We start from the raw sequence: 26,314 nt of genomic DNA, 5'->3' as shown, positions 1-26,314 counted from the left end.
TTTCCGGGTAATAGGAACCGTTCGTGTTGGGTGGTCAATTTAGGGCTTCAAAAGCGGGATCCCACTTCTCCCACAAAAGCTACGTATCATAGCCCTTGATGACATGATCTTGAAACAAGTTTGTCCCGTTATTCCCGTCTCTTGCATCCCTAGGTGAATTGCACAATCACACGGCGACGTGTTCCTGGGTTTCTCATGGCTTTCCACGCTGGCGTCCAGTGCCCGAAATGCAGGATTTGTATGCAGTTGCTTCTTTCCTCCTCTTCTGAGGGTCCACGAGCTTAGAAATGTTGATAGCCGAATCTAGAAATAGATATAGGAAATTTGGGATAGAACTACATCTCGCTACAAAAGATGCGCAAGTGTAGGCCCACATTTGGGATAGGTTCTAGATTGGTAGACTTGTCGCCCTTCCTCGAGCTTCATCTCTTATCGCCAACTTGTGGGTTTGTTAGGGCGATCTCAAATTAGGTCTGTTTTTTAGGGCCCTTGTTGTTGAAAAGGTTCCAAACCATCTCTATATGGTTTGGATTCTAGATAGGTATGCTTATAGCCGTGTTTTAGTCACTAAATATTTTGTAAGGATTGACCATTTGTGGGGCCCATTGCGCTTGATTTGCAACGAGATCCATTCTTGACTTCTTGGGATGGCCCTTTCTAGAAAATAATCATCACTTCCATTGGAAAACGAGGATATTACAACTTCCACTACAAGGTTTTAAGCTTTTGCATAACAAGTGCGGCTTTCAACAAAAAATAGAACAACTTCAATACAATTTTAACAAACTCCTAACCAAAACCCATACTATTTGTTTTTGTCAAGCCCTATTGTCAACTCATATAATCTTCAACCATGAAATGCCCACTTACCTTGCTGAATTTAGCCAATAAATAAAGTAAAAGAAAATTAGCCCCTAGCTCACCATCTTTGGTGCTCGTCAGCAAAGATGTGTTCTAGAATTTCCGCTTGGACGTTGAGATTCTTGGTGCAGGAGAAGATGATATAGTTTTACTAATTCATACTACTCATATTTTATTGATCAAATTAATGATCCATGTATTTGGTCAAATTACTCTAGAATTTCCAATTAACACAATGTCTCATGTACCATATTGGACCTAGTTTAAACAATGATATTGGGTCTTTCACACACAACCCGCTTTTTGAACCATTCAAAAATGGCATTTTGAAGTTTCAAAGATTCGATCAAAGGTTCTAAATGTAGAAAATAATATACTCTATACTTTTCAAAAACTTCCAACTTTACCGTATTTTGAGATGCACGAAAATGCTAAAATCCGACATTTTGTCATTTTTATTGAGCCCAAAATACAAGTTCAAAATCCAGAAAATTTTGAACTTGTACTTGTGTTTTCAAATTTTGCAAGAAACCGAGCTCCATGTAGCTCAAGCTCTAACTTGAATTTTCGGTCTTTCCCTCGAATCATGTGTGTACTGTGTACATAGCAAACACGTCCGCAGGCGCAACTCACCGGCAGTGCAGCTTCACGGACGTGTGCATACATGGCAGTGTACAGCACCTCCCACAGTGAATGCCTACACTACCGTACCTGCCATGCGGTACCCTGTTCTCGCCGCTCCACACGCTAGCCCCTGAGAGAGACTCCCCCGGGTACTTCGCCCTGCCACGAATTTAGTTTCTCACACGTCAGCTCATCACGTGAATTCGTATGCGCTTGTACTGTTTTAGTTTACCGAGTCTCTGCTACATTGCTTGCTTGTGTTCATGGTGTTTGCAGGCTTTGCAGCTAGCCGCACGACGTCTCGCAGGCAGAGGCAGCTAGTTGCACTCCACTCCACCGTACGCGCCTCTCACATTCCGTAGCTGCTGCACATCGGTTCTACTCTGTTTTGAGCAAACGAAACGGGCTGGATTTGACTCGTTTTCATGCTCAACTTAGTTTACAAAATGCATCAATTCAGCATTTTGACCTCTTATAATTTTGAAGTCTCGTTACAAAATGCATCACGGTCAGCATTTTGACAAGGAGAGAGAAGCTAAACAAAGGCCTCTCTGACTCTGTTTTCTCTGAGCTTTCATACTCGCGTCGCCTCAAGCTTTCTGCCACTTTTCGTTGATGTGAGAGATGGATGGATGGATGGACCTGGCGCGTGCCTGTGCTTCTGCCCACCTGTCTTTCACGTGAGCTAGCTAGCCGGGTCTCTGATTCCATGGAGTATAAATTTGAGTGACATGGTGAAGCCAACAGTATCAAGCATGGCAAGAAGAGGCCCGGATCACACTGTGTCTACTGGAATCTGTAACCAATGTATCTACAGAACTTACCCAAAGGTTCCAACAATTCGGAGTTCCAGTATCAGATTTGTAGAAAATTCACGCGAACAGATAAGTTTTCGTGTTACAAAAGGGGTTTTTCTTCCTCTAATTTACACTACTTCATCAATGAACGAATTCGAGTGTGAGGACAAAGACAAGAGGACAGGAACGGCAAAAGCGCTAGCGACTCCTGCTCCTCCCTTGAGGTCTACAGTACATGTTGCTACTGCATGTAGGCAATAGGATGTGACTGTGCAATCTTACGTGGATAACGAGATGGATTGGGAGTTCCTTTCAGGCATCTCCAACCGGGCGACCCATCCCGCGCGTCCGGATGGGTCCAGCCGGACAAAAACCCGGCCCAACGCGGGGACGCACCGCAAAAGCGGATGGCCGCGGCGTCCGGAACGACGCAAACCCGGCCCAAATCTGGGCCGGGTTTGCGTGGCCGCGGATGGCACGCGGCGTCCTCGCGTGTCCGCCCCTGTCCGCGTGGCCGGCTCACTCCGTCGGTGCCTCAGTCCTATTAAATGTGGACTGGGGAAGGGGACTGTCCCTATCCAGTCCCCACTTTCCACTCCGGCCGCACGCGCGAGCTCGAAGCTTCCGCGCCGCCATGGCCCCGGAGCCGTCCGCCAACGACCACGAGGCCGGCAGCAGCCGGCAAGTCGCGCCGCCGGCGTTCGCAATGGGGCCGCCGGCGCCTCCCAGACGCGACCAGATCTACGTCACCGTAGCGGTGGCGCGGATGTTCCGGGACGCCGGCGTCCCAATCGCCGTGGGGGACGTGCACCTCCCCACGGCCGGCACCCGAGCCCGGATCGGGTTCCGGTGCCGCCCATCCCGGGCTCCGGCCGCGCCCGCTACGCCGAGATCCGGAGGCGCCGCGCTCAGCTGGCCGGCGGACCTCCGACGAGGACCCCGCGTACGGCGACGCAAGTCCCAACCGGGACTTGTGGTTCGAGGTGGAGCACGATGCGCGCGGCGCACATGCTTCACATCCGCGACGGCGCGGCCTCGCGCGCGGCCGAGCACACCCGCTAGGCGGGCTGGCCGCCGCCCCGGCGGCCTCTACATCAACGAGCCCGCGCCCCGGCCCCGGCCCGCGGCCGCAGCCCCGGGAGGAGGAGAACGACCCGGAGGCTGCAGGCGGCGCTCGCGGCGTCCCGCGAGCAGCGAGGACCTCGACGAGCCGGCCAAATGGCCGCACCTCGCCGAGGCGCCGCGCACCTCCGCGCTGGAGGAGGCGGCCGGGGAAGGCCCGGGAGGATGCCCGAGGCGGAGGCGTGGGCCTTCCTCGAGCCGGCGCGCCGTCGGGAGGAGGCTACGCGTCGGGCGGCGCTCCGGGAGGAGGAGGAGCGCCGGGCCGCACGCCTGGCGGAGGAGGAGCGCCTGGCCACGCAGGCCGCAGCGGAGGAGGAGCGCCTGGCCACGCAGGCCGCAGCGGAGGAGGAGCGCCTGGCCATGCAGGCCGCAGCGGAGGAGCAGCTCCGGCAGGAGTCCGCGCGGAGGGCACGGCTGCGCAGGCCGGCGAGCCCACCGAACCCGCACTCCGCCTGGGAAAGGGCGCAGTGGGAGCCCTGGCCGGAGTCCCCGGTGCCCTCCGGCGTGTCGAGCCGGAACAGCCGCGTCGCCGCCGGGGGCGTCGTCGTCATCGACGCCGACGATGACGAGTACTACTCGGGGGTAGTACTGCCGCGGCCACCGTGCTCGCAAACCCTGTCTAGGGTTTCTTTTTTTATAGTTTAAAGCCCATATAGGGCTTTCTTTTGTGTAAAAATTGCCCAAAATAGGGCTAAGTTTAATTAACCACTAGTTTAATGTTATTTTTGGCTGTTTTCCTTTTTTATTTTTATTTTTGTTATTTTAATTACATATGCGGTGCGTCCGCGCGTTGGGCGCAGCGTGCGACCCAAACGGACACGCGGACGCGAGGCGCTGTCCGGGTGTCCGTTCGGCCACTCAAACGGCTCAAAACGGACGGCCCAGCGCGTCCGTTTGGGTCACCCGGTTGGAGATGCCCTCAATCCCTTGGATTTCTATGCGTAGGCAAGAGCAACACCCGGTTTCTTGCCATGGATGTGACAGTGACGTGCCCACTGGCCGGCTGGTCGTGTGCCCGCTGGACCCAAAGAGGAAGAAGAAGGAGAGGGCCTTGCAGAAAGGAGCATGGCTTTGGTTGCGATTCCCGCCAACTCTGCGAGATTCTCGACCAAAAGGAAATGTATCCGGGACAACAACCAACCATGAAAAGAGGATCAAGGAGGCGATCCCATCTGCCCCAACTACACCGCTAAGCCGCCGGTCCCTGCCTCCTCGTCCGCCGTTCCGGTGACGGGAGGGGGTGGGAACCTCAGGTTTCGCTCTGGTCTGAAGTTAGGTTGGCCTAGTGTTTCCTTGAGGTGCTGCTTCCGAGGATAAGAGCATCCCTAGTGGTTCCTCTAAAGGGCCATCCAAACACATTTAGATGGTTGTGAGGTCAAAAAACGCTCCCAGTGGCCTCTCTATCCTGTCATCTAAATTTAGACGAGCTCTCAAATCATCGCTCCATCCTCCAGATATAGAGGACCAAGCCACGACCATCGAAGCCAAATCGCTCGCCCGCGCTCTCCTTCCCGCGCGCACCTGGAGACCAGAAAAAGAGGCGGGAGCGCTCCCGCGAGGTCGCCGTCGCCGTCGCTCCACTCGCCGGCCAGCCAGGTACGAATTTTTTCCGGTGGATAGAGTGGGATTGAGCGGCGGCGCTGGGCGGGGGCTCTGGGCGGCGGCACTGGGCCGCGCTGGGCGGCGCTGGGAGGCGATGGGCGGCGGCGCTGGCCGGTGGTCGAATCCTCCATTCGCGCGTGAGGGATTGCGGCGGCGCTGGGCAGGGGCTGCGGTGCTGGGCGGGGCCGGCGGCGCTGGGCGGGGCCGGCGGCGCTGGGCGGGGGCGGCGGCGCTGGGCGGGGCCGGCGGCGCTGGGCGGGGCCGGCGGCGCTGCGCGGGGCCGGTGGCGCTGCGGACGCAGTGGAAATCCTCCACTCGCGCGTCCTTGGACGACGACGCGGACGGGGCTCTGCTAGTTTCAGTAGTTTCAGCATACGCGGACGCGGACGGGGCATATGCTTCTCTGTACGATTCTGCTAGTTTCACTAGTCTGTGTAGTTTCTGTACCAATTTTTGTAGATAAACACAGATGATTGAATTGCATGTATTGAAATATAATTGAATTGCTGTTGTTCATAGACTAAATTGTTGAATGAATTTTGACATGTTTTGCTAGATAAATGGATAACTCACAGACGGATGACATTGGGTTTTTAGACATGTTGAATGGGGGATCAGGTGAAGTGAATTGGAGTGGCACACAATATTCTAGCCCAATCAGTGAACAAGAGAAGATGCCAACTCCGGATGTTTCTGTTGTTTCTGCATCTGCATTTGCAAAATCAAAACAAAAGAAGGCAAAAGCACCGTCGACGAAAGGGAAAAATTGGTCTAGCGATGAAGACAAGGTGTTGATAGCGGCATGGGGAAACACTAGTTTGGATGCGGTGACCGGGACAGATCAAAACTCAAGTTGTTATTGGAATAGGATTTTAGATTACTACAACTTGCATAAGGACCCGTCATGGCCCGAGCGTAATTATAATGCAGTCAATTGCCGTTTCACTGTTATTTCAGCGGCCACAAGCAAGTTTTGTGGATGTCTTCAGCAGATATTAAACCTGAATGAAAGCGGAAGGACTCTCAACCAGAAGGTAACGCAACATTTCTGTTTGCAACAAGTTCTAATTCGCTTTTAGTTTTATCTATGTGTGGCCAATCTGATGTGTGGCCAATCTGATCTGTGGCTTTCTGTTGAAATGTTTTCTGACATTTTTCGTATATTCTAATAATTCAATTTGTGACGGTAAAATCTGGCACCATATATTTCAGAATGCATGCAAACAAGGTTACCTCTACTAAATTTAGTAGTTGAACGCTGCACTGTACTAAATTTAGTCTGTGTACTGAATTACTAATGCAACACTGCACTATGCATACTGAATTCAGTGTATAACTGTGTACCGAACAGATCTGTGGCTAACACTACAGTTGTTGTTTTTGTAGCAAACAGATGCTGAACTCCTGTACATGTCTTTGGATCCTGAAAAGAAGCCATTCAAACTAATGCATTGCTATGTAGAGTTTGAGAAGTACCCAAAGTGGGCGACACGTACAGTTCCTCAGAAAAAACAAAAGAAAACCTCCGATGCAAGTCCAGGTTCAACCTCCAATGATGAAGATTTTGTGGTATGCACAGATGCTTTAGAAAACGAGAAAAGACCTCGTGGTACCAAGTATGCGAAAGAACAAAGAGATAAAGCCTCCGATGGTAGTGCTGTCAAGTTGTCATTGGAAACCGTATGGGCACAGAAGTTAGAGAAAGATGATATCAAAGAGGCGGCAAAGAGTGCTCGCTATGCACTAGCATTTGAGTTGCAAAAAAGCAGATTGAATTGAAAGAGAGGGAGGATGCAAGGCAAGAGAGGGAGGATGCACGGCAAGAGAGGGAGGATGCATGAAAACAGTTTGAATTGGAAGAGAAAATCATGCTCACGGACACTAGTGGTATGAATGCTGCACAACAGCAATTCTACAAAGGCAAGCAGGATGAGATCATCGCTCGCCGACACCACTAGTTTATGTATGATAGCTTCCTACTACATTAGCTGTGTCAACTACTAGTTTATGTATGATAGCTTCCTACTACATTATTATTACATCACTCGTGTCCAAACTTTTGCCAAAGGTGCTCAACTATATCATCTTGAAGCTGAAAATGATCATGTTGGTTTCTAATCTGTTGATGCATCTGAATGAAAGCACTCAGCTCTTCTGCGTGAGTGCGAGATACTGTGACTCTTTCTCCCATTGCCTCATAACTGTAATTTTGGCGACCAGTGTGCCGCTCCTCTTCAACTATCATATTGTGCATTATGACACAAGCTTTCATGACATCGCCGATTTCTTTACGCTTCCATCCTTTCGCAGGTCCTCGAACAATGGCAAAACGGGCTTGGAGAACTCCAAAGGCGCGTTCCACATCCTTTCTAGCCGCCTCTTGCCTTTTAGCAAATAATTTCTTCTTTCTGGTTGATGGAGCTGGTATGGTTTTCACAAGTGTTGCCCACTTTGGATATATACCATCTGCAAGGTAATACCCCATTGTGTATTGATGACCATTGATGGTATAATTCACTTCTGGAGCTTTACCCTCTGCTAGCTTTGCAAACACATGAGAACGGTCAAGAACATTTATATCATTGTTTGACCCTGGTAAACCGAAGAATGCATGCCAAATCCAAGGATCCTTTGAAGCAACTGCCTCCAAGATCATTGTGGGCTCTTTCACATGGCCTTTAAACATGCCATGCCATTTTTTGGGGCAATTTTTCCAGCCCCAGTGCATGCAATCTATACTCCCTAACATACCAGGAAATCCTCTTTCCTCCCCTACTGCAAGTAATCTTGCAATATCATCTTCATTTGGAGACCTCAGGTATTCGTCCCCAAAGATTTCACAAATTTTGATCACAAACTTCTTGCAAGCCTCTAGATTAGTAGCTTCTGCCTGAAGGAGATATGCCCTAGAGGCAATAATAAAGTGGTTATTATTTATATCTTTATGTTTATGATAAATGTTTATATATCATGCTAGAATTGTATTAACCGAAACATTAGTACATGTGTGATATGTAGACGAACAAGAAGTCCCTAGTATGCCTCTTAAACTAGCTTGTTGATTAATGGATGATTAGTTTCATAATCATGAACATTGGATGTTATTAATAACAAGGTTATGTCATTGTGTGAATGATGTAATGGACACACCCAATTAAGCGTAGCATAAGATCTCATCATTAAGTTATTTGCTATAAGCTTTCGATACATAGTTACCTAGTCCTTATGACCATGAGATCATGTAAATCACTTATACCGGAAAGGTACTTTGATTACATCAAACACCACCTGCGTAAATGGGTGGCTATAAAGGTGGGATTAAGTATCCGGAAAGTATGAGTTGAGGCATATGGATCAACGAGTGGGATTTGTCCATCCCGATGACGGATAGATATACTCTGGGCCCTCTCGGTGGAATGTCGTCTAATGTCTTGCAAGCATATGAATGAGTTCATAAGAGACCACATACCACGGTACGAGTAAAGAGTACTTGTGAGGAGACGAGGTTGAACAAGGTATAGAGTGATACCGAAGATCAAACCTCGGACAAGTAAAATATCGCGAGACAAAGGGAATTGGTAATATATGTGAATGGTTCATTCGATCACTAAAGTCATCGTTGAATATGTGGGAGCCATTATGGATCTCCGGATCCCGCTATTGGTTATTGGTCGGAGTGAGTACTCAACCATGTCCGCATAGTTCTCGAACCGTAGGGTGACACACTTAAAGTTGGATGTTGAAATGGTAGTACTTGAATATGGAATGGAGTTCGAATATTTGTTCGGAGTCCCGGATGAGATCCCGGACATCACGAGGAGTTCCGGAATGGTCCGGAGAATAAGATTCATATATAGGATGTCATTTTATGTGAAATAAAATGTCGCGGAAGGTTCTATGGAAGGTTCTAGAAGGTTCTAGAAAAGTCCGGAAGAAACCACCAAGGAAGGTGGAGTCCACATGGGACTCCACCTCCATGGCCGGCCAGCCCTAGGTGGGGAGGAGTCCCAAGTGGACTCCCCATAGGGGCCGGCCACCCTCACATGGGAGGTGGAAATCCCACCTTTGGGTGGGAGTCCTAGTTGGGCTAGGTTTCCCCCTCTTATGGAAGGTTTTTTGTTCGGGTCTTATTCGAAGACTTGGACACCAACACTTGGGGATCCACCTATATAATGAGGGGCCAAGGGAGGGGGCCGGCCACCCCAAGACCACAAGCTGGCCGCCCCCATAGAGTGGCCGGCCACCCCTCCCAAACCCTAGCCAAGCTCCTCTCCTCCATATTGCCCGCATAGCTTAGCGAAGCTCCGCCGGACTTCTTCACCGCCACCGACACCACGCCGTCGTGCTGTCGGATTCAAGAGGAGCTACTACTTCCGCTGCCCGCTGGAACGGGGAGGTGGACGTCGTCTTCATCAACAACCGAACGTGTGACCGAGTACGGAGGTGCTGCCCGTTCGTGGCGCCGGAACCGATCGTGATCAAGATCTTCTACGCGCTTTTGCAAGCGGCAAGTGATCGTCTACCGCAGCAACAAGAGCCTCATCTTGTAGGCTTTGGAATCTCTTCAAGGGTGAGACTCGATACCCCCTCGTTGCTACCGTCTTCTAGATTGCATCTTGGCTTGGATTGCGTGTTCGCCGTAGGAAAATTTTTGTTTTCTATGCAACGTTATCCTACAGGTGGTATCGGAGCCGTGTCTATGCATAGATGGTTGCACGAGTAGAACACAATGGTTTGTGGGCGTTGATGCTCTTGTTATCTTTAGTTTGAGTACTTTGCATCTTTGTGGCATAGTGGGATGAAGCGGCTCGGACTAACTTTACATGACCGCGTTCATGAGACTTGTTCCTCGTTCGACATGCAACTTGTATTGCATAAGAGGCTTTGCGGGTGTCTCGTCTCTCCTACTATAGTGAAGATTCAATTTACTCTTCTATTGAAAACATTAGTATCAACGTTGTGGTTCATGTTCGTAGGTAGATTAGATCTCTCTCGAAAACCCTAAACCACGTAAAATATGCAAACCAAATTAGAGACGTCTAACTTGTTTTTGCAGGGTTTGGTGATGTGATATGGCCATAAAAGTGATGATGAATATGTATGAGATGATCATTATTGTATTGTGGCAACCGGCAGGAGCCTTATGGTTGTCTTTAAATTTCATGTTGAGTAGTATTTCAAAGTAGTTGTAATAGTTGCTACATGAGGTGAACAACCATGAAGACGGCGCCATGAACCTTGACGCTACGCCAACGATGATGGAGATCATGCCCGTTAATGATGGAGATCATGTCCGTGCTTTGGAGATGAAGATCGAAGGCGCAACGACAAAAGGGCCATATCATATCACATATGAATTGCATGTGATGTTAATCCTTTATGCATCTTATTTTGCTTAGAATGCGACGGTAGCATTATAAGATGATCCCTCACATTAATATCAAGATAATAAAGTGTTCTCCCCTCGTATGCACCGTTGTAACGGTTCGTCGTTTCAAAGCATCTCGTGATGATCGGATGTGATAGATTCAACGATTCACATACAACGGGTGTAAGCCATGTTGCACACGCGGAATACTTGGGTTTGCTTGACGAGCCTAGCATGTACAGACAAGGCCTCGGGACAACGGAAACCGAAAGGTTGAACACGAGTCATATGGATGATATGATCAACATGTTGATGTTCACCATTGAAGCTACATCATCTCACGTGATGATCGGTTTTGGTGTAGTGGATTTGGATCGTGTACCACTTAACAACTATGAGGGATGTTGTATTAAGTGGGAGTTCATTAGTAATTAGATTAAAACATGAACTAATTATCATAAACATAGTCCGAGTAGTATTTTGAATTAATTTTGTAGTATTGGCATCCGTTTACTACTATGCGCTAGTCTTATAATTGAGATAGAAATATCGTTAAAATCCGACAAGAAACTTTACGGATTGGTACCGTATTGTTAAAGAATCAAGAATTGATTAAGTCCTATTGCAAACTTTTAGTAAACCTCACATTGTTGATTCAAAGAGCTATGGTTTCAATTAGTACCTAAAGTTATCTTGTCTCCGTGAAACTTGAAGTTCAAATCTGTTTGAAAAGTAAGGAGCTGAAAATTTAGTTTTCAGAAATAATCAAGGTACGAGATATATGTGATATCTAAGACCTTATTGCAAGATGATAGAATATAAATTTGGTGAGACTACATAAACTCATAAGTTTTATGGGAATGTACGAAGGTTGAAGACGCAAGGCGTCCCAATCCTCCAACTATTGGGGCACTAACGATATTCGCATATCCATGAAGTGATTGTCCTTAGTATGCACCGTTGCTAAGACTCGTCGTTTCGAAGCATCACGTGATGATCGGGTGTTATAGATTCTACATGTGCTTCCAACGGGTGCAAGCCGATTTGCATATGCGAATACTAAGGTTTAAACTTTATGAGCCTAGCATGTACAGACATGGTCTCAGAAAGTTATCATGAATTGATGGATAAAATTATGAGTGAAATTGTTCATCATATTACAAAGTTACTAATAGTGAAATCTGAAACACTTGTCATATGATGATCAACTTCAAAGTAAGAACCTCAAGGTTATTGGTATTTGACCAACAAACCTAGAAGTTATTGATGTTGAAATGTTTTTCCGAATAATGAGGAAAGCTAAAAGAGAAACTGCAAAAGATATTTTGGCAAAAGAAAAGAAAAGACTAGAAAGTCTAGCTCGTGTGTATATAAATGATATACATGTTATGGTTGTATTCCTAGTTAAGTTACACAATGAAATTCTTGGGTATTAGTACCATATTGGTTGGTATGAAGTGTCATACAAAACAACGCAATACAAGAATACAATGGCCTAAGTGACTGACAAGGAATATGATAGGAATGCACGTCTGGAACAAAATAAAGTGTTATTATGTTCGTCGTTGGCATTCTATCTAGCCCTTAGAATTTATAATAAAGAACTTAATAATTGTTATTTTGCTCTGGTCAAATGAAAACAATGAGTTGTTCAAATTATGACATTACTCCATGTACGATGGATAAGTTATTATAAATCTTAATGGTGAAACATACATACATAACACTGACGCTAAAAATGCCATAAGGCAAATGATTTGAATTCCACTTATTTGTGGAACCGCAATTTAAGTCATGTTAGAAAGGATCGCATGAAGGAACTCCATGCAAATGGATTTTTGGAGTCATTTGATTTTTGAATCATTTGGCGCTTGCAAATCTTTTCTAAAGAGAATGATTAAAATACCGTTCATAGGCCAAAAGTAGAACGGACAACTAACTTAGTGGAAAAATACATGATGATGTATGTGGTTCACTGGGCATAGTTGTGTGCGGGAGATTCTTCTACTTCATGAAAACTTTCAACAATGAATTGAGTATATATATGTGGATATATTCAATAAGGAAGAAGTTTTGAAACATTTGAATGGATTCAAATAAATTTCAGTATGAAGTGGAAATCATCGTAATAGAAATCAAATATCTATGATTGGATCATGGTGGAAATATTTGAATTACGAGTTTTAGCGAAACATCTAAGAGAGTTATGAAATTGTTTTACAACTTACGTTTCTTGGAGTATCATAGTGATGATGAAGTATCCAAGAGATATATCCAAATTTTGTTGGATCAATGATGAGATAAAATATTGATGCCATTATATTTTTGTGGATTATGCTTTAGTGACTACCGCTTTTACACTGAATAGAGCATCATCATGATCCGTTGAAATGACACCATACAAGTTATGGCATGGGTATAAACCCTAATAGTCAACCAAAATCGGATGAATGTCTTTGTTGGTTATCCCGGAGATTTAATTGGGAATTCTTCCCACGAGACAAAGACAAAAGTGTTTGTCAATGTTTCTTATTTCCGAGAAATTGTTTCGAGTGAAGTATTTGAGTGGGAGGACATTATAATTTGATAAGGTTTATGAACCTGAGCATAATGATCAGAGTAGCGCAGCATCGGAATTGGTTTCGGAAGCAGCCACGACGATCATGGCTCTCATGACTACAAAGTGTTTTAGCCATGGAGATCGAAGTACATATTGAACCTTGTAGGTATGGTTTACTTTGTGATCAAATAAATGATTTGTGGACAAAGGATTGATTTTGAACAATGATAAACCAACTACAAACAAAGAAGTTATGATGGGCCCTGACTCCGTTAAAATGGCTATACGCCATGAAATCCAAGATAGATGAATACTTTTTGAAAGTAAATAGATCTATAAAATTGATGGACTTGGATGAAATATCCTTGAAGAAGCTTGACTTGTCGAAAAGTTGTTTACGACAAAGTTCAAAGAATTGACTACGACAAGATTAGATCTTCCGTAGCAATGCTTAAAGTCTATATGGATTATTCTAGTAATCACTACATATTTCCTTTATGAAGATATGTTAGTAGGATGGCAAAATACATTACTTATCGAAGTGTGTATTAAAGGTGTATACAAGATACAACCAAGAGTTTTGGCTGGTCCGTGGTATATTAGATAGGTATACAAACTTCAACTTGATGAAGTGAGTATCGCGGAGTTTGAATCTTCACCAGATGAAATAGTCAAAGAGTTTTTGATTTCATCAGAAATGATGAAGAGGCTTGCATTTGCAAGAAATTAAGTGGGAGCGCTAAGACACATTTATAATACTTTATGTAGGTGACATATAGTTGGTTATAAATGATGTAATTATATACTTGATTAAAAGGATATGGACTGAAACAAATTTAGTGTCAAGATCTATGAAGATAGATTGAAACACATAAATAAGTTTAAGTCAAAGTACATATGATGGATATTGAAGTAGTTCAATATAGAAATATTAAGAAAATGTTCTTGTCATGTGAAGGTTTAACAAGACTTGAGTGTATCTGACACTCGATGAGTAAAAACACATGAGTGATTTTAGATCACGAATAAAATGTACACAATCAGATATCATGTGCTATAAAGTGTTATGAGCATATACCAGAATGATTCATATGATGATCATTGGACGACAGTAAGAATATCCTTGAGTACTTTAGAAGAACTAAGGATATATATATATATATATTTGTATGAAGAAATGACAAACAAATCGCTGTAAGGTGTTACACCGATATTGGTTTTGTCACATATAAAATATAATTTCAATCTCAAATTAGACTAAGTGTTGTTTAAAAGGTAGCATAATGAGCTAGAAGTTGTCTATGCTAGATTTAGAAGAGTTCTAAATATTGTGACGGATTCTACAAAAGAAGGCAGAGTATGTCATTGTTTTGACAATGACAAAGGATGTTAAGTCAAGAGGTTCTTTGAGAACATGGTGTAGTTCCGACGGAATCGAACTTTGAAGCTATATTGTGTATGACAATATTAGTGACATATTTCGGACCGCGGAATTAAGGTTCCACCGGAAGACCAAACATATTTAATGCCGACTCATTTGGAAATGAGTGATGCGTTGAGACGCAAATGAATTACAAAATACATACGTTTCGAGCGTGTCGGATCCGTTGACTAAAAACCTCTCCCGTGAGCAATACATGATAAAACACCGGAAGGCCAAGGTGTTATATCTTTACAAATGTAAACTAGATTATTGACTCTAGTGCAAGTGGGAGATCGAAGGAGATATGCCCTAGAGGCAATAATAAAGTGGTTATTATTTATATCTTTATGTTTATGATAAATGTTTATATATCATGCTAGAATTGTATTAACCGAAACATTAGTACATGTGTGATATGTAGACGAACAAGAAGTCCCTAGTATGCCTCTTAAACTAGCTTGTTGATTAATGGATGATTAGTTTCATAATCATGAACATTGGATGTTATTAATAACAAGGTTATGTCATTGTGTGAATGATGTAATGGACACACCCAATTAAGCGTAGCATAAGATCTCATCATTAAGTTATTTGCTATAAGCTTTCGATACATAGTTACCTAGTCCTTATGACCATGAGATCATGTAAATCACTTATACCGGAAAGGTACTTTGATTACATCAAACACCACCGCGTAAATGGGTGGCTATAAAGGTGGGATTAAGTATCCAGTAAAGTATGAGTTGAGGCATATGGATCAACAGTGGGATTTGTCCATCCCGATGACGGATAGATATACTCCGGGCCCTCTCGGTGGAATGTCGTCTAATGTCTTGCAAGCATATGAATGAGTTCATAAGAGACCACATACCACGGTACGAGTAAAGAGTACTTGTCGGGAGACGAGGTTGAACAAGGTATAGAGTGATACCGAAGATCAAACCTCGGACAAGTAAAATATCGCGAGACAAAGGGAATTGGTAATATATGTGAATGGTTCATTCGATCACTAAAGTCATCGTTGAATATGTGGGAGCCATTATGGATCTCCGGATCCCGCTATTGGTTATTGGTCGGAGTGAGTACTCAACCATGTCCGCATAGTTCTCGAACCGTAGGGTGACACACTTAAAGTTGGATGTTGAAATGGTAGTACTTGAATATGGAATGGAGTTCGAATATTTGTTCGGAGTCCCGGATGAGATCCCGGACATCACGAGGAGTTCCGAATGGTCCGGAGAATAAGATTCATATATAGGATGTCATTTTATGTGAAATAAAATGTCGCGGAAGGTTCTATGGAAGGTTCTAGAAGGTTCTAGAAAAGTCCGGAAGAAACCACCAAGGAAGGTGGAGTCCACATGGGACTCCACCTCCATGGCCGGCCAGCCCTAGGTGGGGAGGAGTCCCAAGTGGACTCCCCCATAGGGGCCGGCCACCCCCACATGGGAGGTGGAAATCCCACCTTTGGGTGGGAGTCCTAGTTGGGCTAGGTTTCCCCTCTTATGGAAGGTTTTTTGTTCGGGTCTTATTCGAAGACTTGGACACCAACACTTGGGGATCCACCTATATAATGAGGGGCCAAGGGAGGGGGCCGGCCACCCCAAGACCACAAGCTGGCCGCCCCCATAGAGTGGCCGGCCACCCCTCCCAAACCCTAGCCAAGCTCCTCTCCTCCATATTGCCCGCATAGCTTAGCGAAGCTCCGCCGGACTTCTTCACCGCCACCGACACCACGCCGTCGTGTCTGTCGGATTCAAGAGGAGCTACTACTTCCGCTGCCCGCCGGAACGGGGAGGTGGACGTCGTCTTCATCAACAACCGAACGTGTGACCGAGTACGGAGGTGCTGCCCGTTCGTGGCGCCGGAACCGATCGTGATCAAGATCTTCTACGCGCTTTTGCAAGCGGCAAGTGATCGTCTACCGCAGCAACAAGAGCCTCATCTTGTAGGCTTTGGAATCTCTTCAAGGGTGAGACTCGATACCCCCTCGTTGCTACCGTCTTCTAGATTGCATCTTGGCTTGGATTGCGTGTTCGCCGTAGGAAAATTTTTGTTTTCTATGCAACGTTATCCTACACTGCCGACCGGATGTACTCATCGGCACCATCAGCTGCTATTCCATAACTTAGCATCCGCATTGCTGCAATCATCTTTTGCAACGGATGCAACCCAAGAAGTCCACAAGCACTTCTTTTTTGCGTAAAATAACCATCATAATCATGTTCAAGTATACTATCGGATATGCGCTTAAACAAAGTACTGGACATCCTAAACCTGTGCATAAAGAAGTAAATGAGATAGGGAGGTGAAAATAGAAAAAAACTGAGAGTAATGGAGTAATTGCGAACCTTCGCCGAAAAAAGTGTTCGGGATAGCGAGGATTTTCTCTGAAGTAGTCATTCCAGAGGAGAACAAATCCGGCATCTCTTGCTCGGTCAATTGTCTGACGCCCATGCTTGGAACCGCCATGGCGTCGAGCATTCCTCTTCTCTTCCTCCTCACGCTCTCCAAATGCTGCAAGAATGAGTTCGTCGTCATCAGATGAAGACGACGACGAATTCATGAGCATATCCAATGAGGAAAATTCTCCATTCATCATTTTTCGGTGTTGGACAGAGGAATTCAAAAGAGAGATGAGAGAAGGAAAAGCGAGGAGTGTTGGATGAGAGGTGGGAGGGGTGGTATATATGGACCTGGAAATATAGCCGTTGGAAATATAGCCGTTGGAAATATAGCCGTTGGAAATATAGCCGTTGGAAATATAGCCGTTTGAAATATAGCCGTTTGAAATATTACTAAACTATATGAGAGAGAATTTAGATGTCCTAGATATAGAGGAACCACTGAAAAACTGAGATCATCTAAAAAGGAATCTTTATAGATGACCATCTATATGGAGATATAGAGGACCACATTTAGAGGAACCACTAGAGATGCTCTAAGGCGCCGTTTCGGAAGAATTTGCCCATGCTTTTCCTCCATCTCGGCGTTGCTCCTATCGGTGCCGTCGGGGGGCAGGTGGCTCGGTCTTCTCGCCGATCTCTTGATCCGGTGAGATTCGTGTATGGTGGTCGGTGTTCGGCATCCTCGCTGGTGGTGGCCGCGTCGACTGTTTTAGGTTTGTTTGTTGTCTTGCAGTTGGGTGTGTGGATGACGAAAGGCGGCGATGTTCCTCTTCTCCGACTGCGTTGGATGAAGTTGATGTCGTCGGGATCTGGTGACCACGGGGAAGATCCCCGACCGACGTGCCACAAAGTTTCGGTCTCGTCGCTTGCGGCAGTCCGGTTTATTGACTCGGAAAGTATCATTGTATGCGAAGGTGCTCTCCCAGATTTGGTTATGGCGGCTGTTCAACTCTTTTTTCGACGCTTCCTTGGTGGCAGCGGAGGACGTTGGTGGACGATAGTTCGAGGCACAAGTTTCTTCAAGGGTGAAATTTTAATTTTACTTCTTGTGGATTTTTTGTGTGCAAGTTTTCTTGACAAACATGTTTGTCTCGGATGGTCAATCTCTCTAAACAGATTGTTTAACGACATATATGGTTGCTTCAAAAAAAAACTGGAGGGAATTGGAGGAAGGGATTGGGAGTTTGTGTTACCAGACACTAATATCCCCCTATTGTGTGGGTGGAAATTGATGTTAAACAGGGAATGCGAAGGGGAATTTACATATCAAATTCCCACGAATCTCTTACCATTTTTTTGAAAAATACGAATCTCTTACCTGGGGGAGCCAAATAATTGAGAGAGAATAGTCCTTAAATCCCCCTTCCACTTCCCAAAGGTTTCAGAACACGTTGTTGGTCCTTTAGGAAATTTTCATTCGAGCCAAGAGAAACCGAAAAATAACAAATGTAAGGTCTACATAAATTTTGGAAAATGTTATCTTAGCTAGGCCTTTTGTAGTTCTAATTCTATGACCTTCTATGCAAGTATGCTAACAGAAAGGGATGTATATAGTTTTGCGGAAAAGTTCATTTTTTGGTCACAGGTACAAATGCTTCCTTTACCAAAAAACAACATATTTCAAAATGTGAAAAAAAAACGAAAATTATTTCAGGCATACATATCCATACTCTATGTCTGCGTGTAATGTTACGCCAAAAAACGATAACTTTTATGCTATGTGTATAAGAAAAAAAAGTTCTCGTGCAAATCTTTTTTTAGCTAGTCTCGTGCAAATCCTTTTTTTAGCTGGTCTCGTGCAAATCCTTATTTGTCATTAATTTTATCTTTTTTACATAGGTCAAAGAAAAGTCTTTTTCTTGGTAAAACGACTTGGTGCACACATATGCTGTGAAGATGTTTTTTAGATTTTTTTTTGACATTTCAAAATATGTTTGAAGTACATTTTCAATGAATGGAGTATATGTGCCAAAACGTTGCTCTTGTTATTCTCAATCGATCGAGAATTAGCTTAAAGCTCAATCAATCATTAGATTTGCACCGTGATTTGAATATCATGTGAGTTATAAGTGGGTTGCAACTGAGTTTTCCCGGTTGCAAGTGGGTTGTAATTGTGTAAGCGTCGATGCCATGTTTGAATTGCATCCTCATTCGTGGATTGTGGTAGTTGAGAGTTTCAAGTGGGTTTCCTGCTAATCCAGAATTAAGTTAATTCTCAATGGACCGAGAACCAGTCGCTCTCATAGTTTGTACGGTCTACCTTGCAAACTAGCCGTGTTTACAGGGTCTACCTTGCAAAGTGGGGGGATCTCTATGCGTGGTGTGGTATGAGCTTGTGTGTAAGTTCAGTTAGTACACTCTCGTACAACTCTAGGGAAGCCATCTTCTACAAACTACACAAGAAAACTGGTGCGAGATGCTATCTGAAGACGAAAAAAACTGCACTTTTTTTTCTGAGAACTCTACACCTTTTTCTTTAGTGAGTGGCTGAGAAAAGTTTTGAATATAAAAAAACGTTGTAAATATAGATTCTTTTTTAGATCTCGTAATAAAAGCTAAAATAACTCATTTTCATAGCAAGCTCATCCTTTTCGGCTAGACAGGTTGCTGCCCAAGGGAGTTCGTAGAAGCCAGCAGCGGCGGCTCAATGGGCCAAAATAGTGTCAAGCCCAAGCCAGACCACACGTTTCTAGGCAATTGGGCTTTACTTTCCTCATTTTTCGTAGGTGGATGAAAGAAAAAAACGAATAAATGATTTAATCCAATTGACTGGTCTCGAAGAAAAATCAGTCACTTTAGTAAGGTATCACTCATGATCCTCCCCACATCTTTCTTTTTGCGGGGGTGATCCTGCCCCCATCTGAATGGTTGCCTTGGATGATCTAAAAAATAGAGCTTCTAGGCTTTTTTTGAGCTAAAATAGAGCTTCTAGGTGGATACGAGCTTTGGAAAGAAGAGGAGCTAAGAAGAAGGATTTGGTCCGTGGTGGCCCATGCTAGCGCCTGTGGGCGCTCCAGCGCGCATTGGGCCTAGTGATTTTCAAGAATTTCATATATTGTGAACAGTGTTTTGATTTCCTGCAAGCTCTTGTGTCGTCTGCTGCATACACAAGCGTGTCTTATTGCATACTTGGCATTTGTGTGAGATGTTGTCGACATGATTTTGTGTTGTTGTATTTGTTGATTTTTCATCTTTGCATATGTTGCGTCGATTTTTCTAAAGATTTTGCTGTTTTTTTAGTGTTATTTTGCTGCTTTCAATGGAACATGTCGCATACTCGTCTATTGTGTAGTAAAGCCACACGAACACAACCATACTCATCATGGCCCATGAATGGGCAATTGTCTCGTTCACGGAACCTCATGTGCACTATTTTATTAGGTAGCATTGCATTACAATTTGTCCACGCAAACCGAAACAAAATGAATCACACTGAAACTTGGTGAAAAGGCGAGGCACGAATCATAAAGCAGGAAATCGGCGACACAAACATGTATGGGACTCCCGTGTAAAGGGATAAAGGCATTTCTCCGAAGACATGCATGATAAACAACATGTCTATCACGTTTAGCTAACATAATAGGATAGTTAGATAGCTTCTAATCCTTGTTGTATACGGCTGAAATAAGCCCAGGCCGTGTGCCTTTGTATCTCTCTGTACCGACTATGATTTGATCAATAAATACTTGGACGTGACCCTGTTGCAAGGCACGATCCTTACCCCTACAATACTAGCAAGTTTTCATGGTATCAGAGCCACGGCTCTACCTCTCGTAGATTCTATCTAAACCCTCTCCAATGGCTTCCTCGCCTTCCTTCAGCATGTCGTCGTCCGGGTCTGCGGCAAGCAGCGGTGGTGCCTCCAAGCTACCGAACCCATCGCTGAGCTTCTCCGCCGGATCGTCATCTTCATCAACCCAGGCGCCGTTCAACTTCGCGCCGCTGATCACCACTCGGCTTGGGCCCGAGAACTAGCTCTATTGGAGGGCGCAGGTGGCACCCATACTCCGCAGCGATCTCCTCACGGGCTTCGTCGACGGCAGCTTCCCTTGTCCGCCTGAGTACATCGACAACCCCAAGGTGAAGGAAGATGCTGCAGCGCCTCGCCGCCTCCACAACGCCGAGTTTACTGCTTGGCACCAGCAGGATGCGGCTCTTCTTTCCGCAATCATGGCCACCTCTACGGAGGCCGTCCAGGGCATGATCTTGTTCGCAGCGTCCTCTCAAGATGCGTGGACAACTCTGGAGACAAGTTTCTACTCGCAATCTTCTGCACGTGGGATGCAGATTTGCCGCCAGCTCTCGGAAGTGAAGAAACTTGATTCGTCCGTGACAACCTATTTCAATCTGATACATTAACCTCGATTGGACAGCCTCTTCGTCAGGAACAATTCATCTGCTACCTGCTTGCTGGTCTCGATGTGGACTACGATGCCTTGGTCGAGGTGGTTTCGGGGCGGACTACTCCCATGCCTTTGCGCGATCTCTTCGCCCAGCTGCTCAGCACGGAGCAGCGCGTCGAACGCCGCAAGGCCCTACTACATGGCGATCAAGGGGGCTTTCAATCTGCCCATGCTATCCACAGAGGTGGTGGCGGCAAACCGGCCTACCGGCCTGATTCCCGTGGGGGCTCTGACCCGCGGAACTACTCCAACAACAACACATCAAGGCCCAACTACTTCAACAAGCCGGCTGGGTCCGGTTCTGGCCCTCGACAGGGTGATCGCGGTGACTACCGTAGTGGAGGTGGTGATCACTCCAACTACGACCGTGGTGCACGTCCCGGTGGGGGCAGCGGTGGCGGCGGCAACCGTCCCATATGTCAAATCCGCGACAAACCGGGCCACAAGGCCTCTAGCTGCTTCAAACGGTTCAAGCAGGACTATCTCGGCGTCGACAACGATGGTCGGTACATGGACCGTCAAGTTGCTGCAGCATCTACTCATGGCCAAACAAGCTCGTACTCCGTCGACTCTGGGTGGTACATGGACACCGGCGCCACCGACCACCTCACCAACCAGCTGGACAAGCTCACGGTGAAGCAAAACTACAACGGCAATGACCAAGTACATGCGGCAAACGGACATGGTATGCATATCCATCACATTGTCCACTCTAATCTTCCTATTTCACCTTCAAATTCTTTGCATCTTAGGGGTATTTTACATGTCCCTTCCGTCACCCGTAGTCTCCTTTCCATTCAAAGATTCACTTTAGACAACCATGTTTTCATTGAATTTCACCCAAATTTTTTCCTTGTTAAGGACCGACGCACCAGGGCAATTCTTCTTAGTGGTCGATGTCATGGTGGTCGCTACCGTCTTGATGAATCTACTCTCAAACAAGTCTTCAGTGGAATAAAGGTGTCACGTGATAAGTGGCATTGTCGTCTAGGACATCCAGCTTCTCAGATAGTTCAACATATCTTACATCATCGTCAACTTCCTTCATCAAATTTGCATCATAATGTAATTTGTGATGCTTGTCAACAAGGCAAAAGTCATCAATTACCTTTTTTTCCCTTTCTCACTACAAGGAAAGTTGCCATGGCCGACGAAGTTGAAGTCGCGCCGTGGTTGCTGGTGCACCATGGCCGACGATTTTTGGTCTCTCCGTTGTGCATGTCAAAACGTTTTTTTTCTCGTTTTTGAGGCCACCTAGCCCGACGAAAACGGTCAAAACGTCGCGTATGGTGGCCCGGGACGTGGTGCATCTCGAATTCTCGGGTTCGCCGGCCGAGTCAACGCAAATCCGCACCGCCCAGGGATGTAGGGACCAGATGGCAGCCTCTCTGGCATTGTTTTTTCTCGATCGCGCCATCTCGTTGAACGCTCTCCGATCGAGCCGTTTACGATGCAGGATCATGGGTCCCACATGTCATCCTCTATGAACCAAAATTCTTTCTATTCTTGGATTTTTTTTACCCCCTGATTTCTGGCTACTTCCTTTTTCTTTTGATCCCTTGCCGCCTTGAAAACATTGAGACCGCTGCTGCTAATTGGGACCCGCATGTCATCCTCTATGAGCAATCAACTTTTTTTCTTGGAGTTTTTTTGGCACCACATATTTGGTCACTTGCCTTTTTCTTTCGATCCCCTGCCGCCTCTCAAACGGTGATACCGCTACTGCTAAATGGGACCCGCATGTCATCCTCTATGTACTATAAAACTTTCTTTTCTAGGATTTTTTTTGGAACCTCATATTTGGTCACTTGCCTTTTTCTTTCGATCCCGTACCGCCTCTCAAACGGTGATACCGCTGCTGCTAAATGGGACCTGCATGTCATCCTCTATGTACTATAAAAATTTCTTTTCTTGAATTATTTTTGCCTCCTGATATTTGGTCACTTGCCTTTTTCTTTCGATCTCGTGCAGCCTCTCAAACAGTGATACCGCTCTTTGCTAAATGGGACCCGCATGTCATCCTCTATGTACAATCAAGTTTCTTTTCTTGAATTATTTTTGGATCCTGATATTTGGTCACTTGCCTTTTTCTTTCGATCTCATGCCACGTTTGAAATGTTGAGGAACCTGCTGGCTCATGGGACCCGCATGTCATCCTCTATGTGCTATAAATTTTATTTTCTTGGATTTTTTTTCACCCTCTGATTTTTGGCTATTTCCTTTTTCTTTTGATCCCCTGCCGCCTTGGAAACGTTGAGTAAGCTGCTGACTCATGGGACCCGCATGTCATCCTCTATGTACAATCAAGTTTCTTTTCTTGAATTATTTTTGGATCCTGATATTTGGTCACTTGCCTTTTTCTTTCGATCTCATGCCTTGAAACGTTGAGGAACCTGCTGGCTCATGGGACCCGCATGTCATCCTCTATGTGCTATAAAAGTTTATTTTTTTGGAATTTTTTTCACCCTCTGATTTTTGGCTATTTCCTTTTTCTTTTGATCCCCTGCCGCCTTGGAAACGTTGAGTAAGCTGCTGACTCATGGGACCCGGATGTCATTCTCTATGTACAATCAACTTTCTTTTTCTTTTGATCTCAAGCCGCATTTGAAACGTTGAGACCGCTGCTGCTAAATGGGACCCGCATGTCATCCTCTATGTACAATAAAGTTTCTTTTGGATTATCTTTGGCTCCTGATATTTTGTCACTTGCCTTTTTCTTTCGATCTCATGCCGCCTTTGAAACGTTGAGTAAGCTGCTGGCTCATGGGTCCTGCATGTCATCCTCTACCAACAATAAAAGTTTTCTTTCTTGGAGTTATATTTGACCCCTAATTTCTGGCTATTTGCCTTTTTCTTTTGATCTCCTGCCCCCTCTGAAATGATGAGGACGCTGTTGGCAGGTCGGTCCCACATGTCATCCTCTATGAACAATAAATGTTTCCTTTGATGGATTTATTTTGAACCCCTAATTAATTTCTGGATATTTCCTTTTTTTCTTTTGATCCCCTGCCGCCTTGGAATCGTTGAGGATGCTGCTGCCTCATGGGTCCCGCATGTCATCCTCTCAGAACGGTAAATGTTTCTTTTCTTGGATTTTCTTGACCAAACGATTTTTGGCTTATTTTTTCTTTTGATCTCCTGTAGCCTTTAAAACGTTGAGGACGCTGCTGGCTCACGGGTCCCACATGTCAGCCTCTATGAACAATAAACGCTGAGGATGCTGCTACCTCATGGGTCCCACATGTCATCCTCTCAGAACAAAAATGTTTCTTTTCTTGGATTTTTTACCAACAGATTTTTGGTTTATTTTTTCTTTCCATCCCCTGCCGCCTTTAAAACGTTGACGACGCTGCTGGCTCATGGGTCCCCGATGTCAGCCTCCCCGTACAAGAAACATGTGATATCTTGATTATTTTGCAGACAATAAACAGTGTATTTCGCTCTGAGCTATTGCAAACGGATAAATTAAATCTTTGTTTTTACATAAACAAACTTATATGTTGAATCTCCTTGTTTTGTGTTTTTGCGAAGCATAGGACTTTCCTGTTTTTTTTTAGAAAAATCTGAACTTTCCTGTTTTGGAGTGGGCTGAAATTGTACGAGTCAAAAGACCCAGCAGGATAGTTCGAAGGCCCAGATGTCCAGATGCAGCCCAATTGAAATCTTTCTTTTCTTGGATTTTTTTCACCCCCGATTTCTGGCTACTCCATTTTTCTTTTGGTCCTGTGCCGCCTTGGAAACGTTGAGACCGCTGCTGCAAAATGGGACCCGCATGTCATCCTCTATGTACAATAAAATTTCTTTTCTTGTTTTATTTTTGGCTCCTGATATTTGGTCACTTGCCTTTTTCTTTCAATCTCATGCCGACTTTGAAACGTTGAGGAAGCTGTTGGCTCATGGGTCCCGCATGTCATCCTCTATGAACAATAGAAGTTTCCTTTGTTGGATTTATTTTTTACCCCTAATTTCTGGCTATTTGTCTTTTTATTTTGATCCCCTGCCCCCCTTTGAAACGATGACGACGCAGCTGGCAGGTCGGTCCCACATGTCATCCTCTATGAACAATAAAGGTTTCCTTTGATAGATTTATTTTTGACCCTAATTAATTTCTGGCTATTTCCTTTTTTATTTTGATCCCTGCCGCCTTGGAATAGTTGAGGATGTCTGTCGCCTCATGGGTCCCGCATGTCATCCTCTCAGAAAGGTAAATGTTTCATTTCCTGGATTTTGTTTACCAACTGATTTTTGGCTTATTTTTGTTGTTTTGATCTCCTGCCGCCTTTAAAACGTTGACGACGCTACTGGCTCATGGGTCCCCAATGTCAGCCTCCCCGTACTGCAAATCCTCTTTCTGCAAAGGTTGTATTTCTAGCTAGATAGCTAAGGTGGATTCGAATCTGCCGTGGTTCAGGCAGCTCAGGTAAGCCTTCTTGCACTGATTAATGGAACTAGTGCATAGCAAGGTCAAGACATGTGGCTCGGTGTAATGAATCTATTTGAATCATGTTGTGGATTCAATCTGATAGTTCTCTAACGGGTCAGCCAAAATAGAAATTAAGTTTTTTTCTAAAACGGAAATGCAAATTAAGATGAACACAAACATTAGTTATCATAATAGCTGATCATACATACATACTTGCTAAGAGCAAAAGCTTGCCGAGTTTTACCACCCATACAATTAATTAGCGGTTCGGATAAGATAACCTTATATAAGTATAACTACAAATGCATTTGCTAAGGGCTCATGGGACAACGGAACTAGACAACCGCAAACTTTATGACCAGCATGTCACAGCGGCATCGAAAGATCTTGACCTTCAACTTTGATCCAATGCGAAGTTTGGCACCGTCAATGAACTTTTTCCACACTGGAAGTAATAGCCAAGCGGCCATCCGTGGGACCGACGGAGTACCGTCCCTCCACGGTGAGACCTTCACTCTCCATGACGAGGGAAATCTTGCCCTTCGACCAGCATTGAGATCCTTGGAGATACTTTTAGGCAATTTCTGATTCAAAGCAAGAGATACCACCAAAAATTAGTCAATGGCACCAATGCATCGAAGACTCGAACCATGTGAGACTTTGAGCAGAGAAGACATCAAGATAAGAGCAGTTATGCTGTCATATACTCACGAACATAGCCTT

General features: G+C 45.0%; 1 protein-coding gene across 1 annotated transcript; it reads left to right on the top strand.

The window, feature by feature from the left end:
• The first annotated feature begins 4,862 nt into the window (after window positions 1–4,862).
• Window positions 4,863–6,785, top strand: LOC124656717 (glutathione S-transferase T3-like). The gene is made up of 3 exons (XM_047195414.1): window positions 4,863–5,000; window positions 5,563–6,040; window positions 6,393–6,785. The coding sequence occupies exons 2-3, from the start codon at window positions 5,567–5,569 to the stop codon at window positions 6,783–6,785; spliced, it is 867 nt and encodes a 288-aa protein (XP_047051370.1). The 5' UTR covers window positions 4,863–5,000; window positions 5,563–5,566.
• Window positions 6,786–26,314: the final 19,529 nt, after the last annotated feature.

The sequence above is a fragment of the Lolium rigidum genome, chromosome 5 (genome assembly GCF_022539505.1).
Source record: "Lolium rigidum isolate FL_2022 chromosome 5, APGP_CSIRO_Lrig_0.1, whole genome shotgun sequence".
Lineage (NCBI taxonomy): Eukaryota > Viridiplantae > Streptophyta > Magnoliopsida > Poales > Poaceae > Lolium > Lolium rigidum.
The sequence above is the reverse complement of the archived record's forward strand: the minus strand, read 5'-3'. Positions and strand labels throughout refer to the sequence as shown.